Genomic DNA, 3,538 nt, shown 5'->3' on the forward strand with positions numbered 1-3,538 from the left:
TATTAACTTTAGTTATGTAGAAAAATAATTTAAAATTTTCAAATTTGTTTCAAATGATTTTATATATAAAATTATGTGAAATTATTTAAAATAAAAATTATTCTGTTAATATAGAGTAAAAAAATAGGTATTTAATTATAATATATAATTAAGAAAAATAATTTATGATTTTTTCATTTTTCACAAAATTTTTTATTTCCCCCCTTTAATTTTCATTTCCCTCTCCCTTCTAATTTTCATTTCCCCCCTTACCTCTACCCTTCCCCTTTGTTAGATCTGATGGGTTCTCTCTCTCCCTACTCTTCCATCTCTCTCCCACGACTCTTCTCTCTCCTCTCTCCACCTTCTACCTGGTTTAGGTTTTTGAGTTTTCAAACCCTAACCATCTCACTCACCCAATCTTGTTTCTCTTTTACAAAATTGCCTCTGAATTCAGCTCAACTATTAAGATTCAGTTCAAGGTTAGGTTCTATATTTGTTGTGCTTAATTTACAGACGAAAGGTTGCCGCCTATTAGTCTACTGCTACCCCTGGGTTTTAACAAAACTTTTGAGGTGGATCAAAATCAATCAGCGGGGTTTTTAAGATGTTTGGAAGAGCCCCAAAGAAGAGTAACAACACCAAGTATTATGAAGTTTTGGGCGTTTTCAAGAATGTCACACAAGATGAGTTGAAGAAGGCTTATCGCAAGGCTGCTATCAAGAATCATCCTGATAAAGGCGGCGATTCTGATAAGGTAATCTGTTTCGAGAGAGTTTGTGTGAGAGAGTGGGTATTGTGTGTGTGTGTGTGTGTGTTATATATAGAGAGAGGTTCATTTCAGAAAACATGTATGCTTCTTTTATGCGCAGTGTGGGTGTTTGTGCAATTATATGCTTGGTTGGAATGGAAGATTAATTATATGTTCATGTTCTGTTATTTCTGTTTTGTTTTCCGATTGTATAAGTGCTTTGTTGCTGTTACAGTTTTCCGTTGAAGATTTAGTATTAATCGCCTTGTTGTTTATCAGGTCATGGTAACGGTAGGGTGCAGAGACAAAAGAGAGGAGAGGATGTTGTGCATCCCCTTAAGATCTCTCTGGAAGATATGTATAGTGGTACCTCAAAGAAGCTTTCACTTTCCCACAATGTGATTTGCAGCAAATGCAAATGGTGAGTGTGTTAATTCTGTATTCTCTTGCTTTCATGTATTATTTTTATTTGTCTGCATCTGATATATGTGTATTTTCTATGCCAGTAAGGGATCAAAATCCGGGGCATCCATGAAGTGTTCAGGTTGCCTTGGGTCTGGTAGGAAGGTATCCATGAGACAGCTTGGACCTTCTATGTATCAGCAAATGCAGCATCCTTGCGATGAATGCAAAGGATCAGGAGAGAAGATAAGGGACAAGGATCGTTGTTCCCAATGCAAGGGAGAGAAGGTAGTTCAAGAGAAAAAAGTTATGAATGTTATTGTGGATAAGCGTATGAAGAATGGACAGAAGATTACTTATGCTGGTGAAGCTGATGAAGCGGTATGGTGTTGGCTGTTTACACGCCCCCTGTTTACACGCCCCCTGATTAATTTAAAAATGTGATTTTGTTAATGTTATATATGTATCAGCTCTGGAGAAGAGACATCGAGTCCCCTCTGCCTAGAATCGGTTTAATAAGTGAGTATCGATCAGACCAACATTGTCAGTATAAATGCATACATAAATATATATCTGTGATGATATATGTGGGTGTGAATATGCAGGGATGAAATTCAACGAATCAAAGCAGCAAATCCAGATATCAGCCACAGAGAAGCATTTAGTGCTGCGGCTAAATGTAAGTATCCCCTTGTTATAAATGAACATCAGGGTTCGGACTTCTTGATACAATGATTAGGCTAATATGAAAAAAGAAATCTCTCTTTTTTACCAATTTCACTTCATCAGTGGGCACATTTTCCACCCATCCATTTTGGTCTCATGACTGCTGATCAAACTACTGCCAAGAAGATCTTGAGTTTTAGGTTGTGTTGAACATTGCAACCTTTATATTATTATTTTTAGCTTGGAGAGCAATGTCGGTTTAGAATATTGATAATATTTACTGTTTGCCCAATACTGCAACTTTCTGATGATGGTTGATTGAAATTTAAGTTTAAGAACAGTCTTAATTCTTTATGATTGAGATTCTGTTTCAGGAATTTGAGCCACCTGTACCTGTTCATCCTGAGGTAGACCCAAAAACAGTAGCTTAAGTTATTCGGGGGGGGAGGTGCTGGAACTTGTCTGTTTCCACGGACTAGCAGAAGAGCTAAACCAGCTGTAAGTGATTATTTCATGTGTGTTTGTGAAATAGTTTTTCCTGTGGTTGCTTATTATACATTGAGTTTCTTTTAGGAAGTATGTATTATTTGAAATGCAGAAATTGTTTCACATGGAAGTAATTATGAAGATTATATGTAATGTTTGGTGAGGTAGCAGAGAGTTACAAAGATTTTGCAGCTAGCCTTCCTGAAGATGAGTGCCGGTTATGCGGTTTATGACTATGATTTTGTGACCTTAGAGAATTAGCACAAGAGCAGAATTTTATTCATTTCATGGTAAGTACAAAATACAAGGTCTTAATTTTGCTTTATTTGCATTCCATTTCATTAAGTTCATTTATTTCTCATGTGTATATGGTTGCAAAGGTGTCCTGATACTGTAAAAGGTACGGAGCAAAATGATTTACGCAAGCTCTGACAGATTCAAGAGGGAACTCGATGGCATCCAGTTTGAGTTGCAAGCCACTAATCCAATGGGACTTGATGTTTTCAATAGCTGAGCCAATTAAAATGTATAGAGAATCTTTAAGTTACACTTCTAATTCTTGTAGAGAATTTTTGTATTGTAAATTTAATTTCAATTGTGAAATAACAATTGGATTGTCATAATACAATTTAATTTTAGAATTGGTTTATTTCAAACAATGAAATTTAATTTGTAAATAGTTGTGTGAAAGCCACTTAAGAAATGATGAAAACCGTTGTATGTCTCACTGCACATATTTTTTTTAAAAAACTGTTGTCTTTTAATATTTTTTGTAATGTTTTAAATCTTTTACTCCATTGTCTTTTAAAAAAACATTCATAAAAGAAGCTTATAAACGGTTGTTTATGACAATATCGTATAAGGTAACAATAATGGTTTTTCTACAAAACCATTGTTGTTAAGTTAGATAGACAATAGTTTAATAAAGAAACAGTTGTTTTAAAAAAGTTCCAACAATGGTAAATATAGAGTACCCGTTGTGTCTTCTTGACTGTAACCACTATTAAAAACGGTTGTCTAATTTCTCTTATTACAAGGGTTAAAACAACCGTTGTCTGGTATTCTATCACACGAGTGTTGGATAGACAACGGAAACTATACATGTCACACAACGGTGCAAAACTGTTGTATGATTGCAAATATGTTGTAGTGTTAACAAGGTTAAATTTTTCTTAAAAAATTGAGGTAGAATAGAGATTAAGGAGCACAAGAGTAAACATGGTCCTCAATTAAAGGTATGGGCTTTTTCATGTT

General features: G+C 34.8%; 1 protein-coding gene across 1 annotated transcript; it reads left to right on the forward strand.

The window, feature by feature from the left end:
* Positions 1-268: 268 nt before the first annotated feature.
* Positions 269-2,822, forward strand: LOC141706026 (dnaJ protein homolog). The gene is made up of 8 exons (XM_074508862.1): positions 269-736; positions 1,010-1,151; positions 1,237-1,513; positions 1,603-1,651; positions 1,738-1,811; positions 2,173-2,296; positions 2,397-2,574; positions 2,665-2,822. The coding sequence occupies exons 2-6, from the start codon at positions 1,087-1,089 to the stop codon at positions 2,227-2,229; spliced, it is 522 nt and encodes a 173-aa protein (XP_074364963.1). The 5' UTR covers positions 269-736; positions 1,010-1,086; the 3' UTR covers positions 2,230-2,296; positions 2,397-2,574; positions 2,665-2,822.
* The last annotated feature ends 716 nt before the right edge of the window (positions 2,823-3,538 follow it).

This window comes from Apium graveolens, chromosome 2, assembly GCF_009905375.1.
Source record: "Apium graveolens cultivar Ventura chromosome 2, ASM990537v1, whole genome shotgun sequence".
NCBI classification, from domain to species: Eukaryota; Viridiplantae; Streptophyta; class Magnoliopsida; order Apiales; family Apiaceae; genus Apium; species Apium graveolens.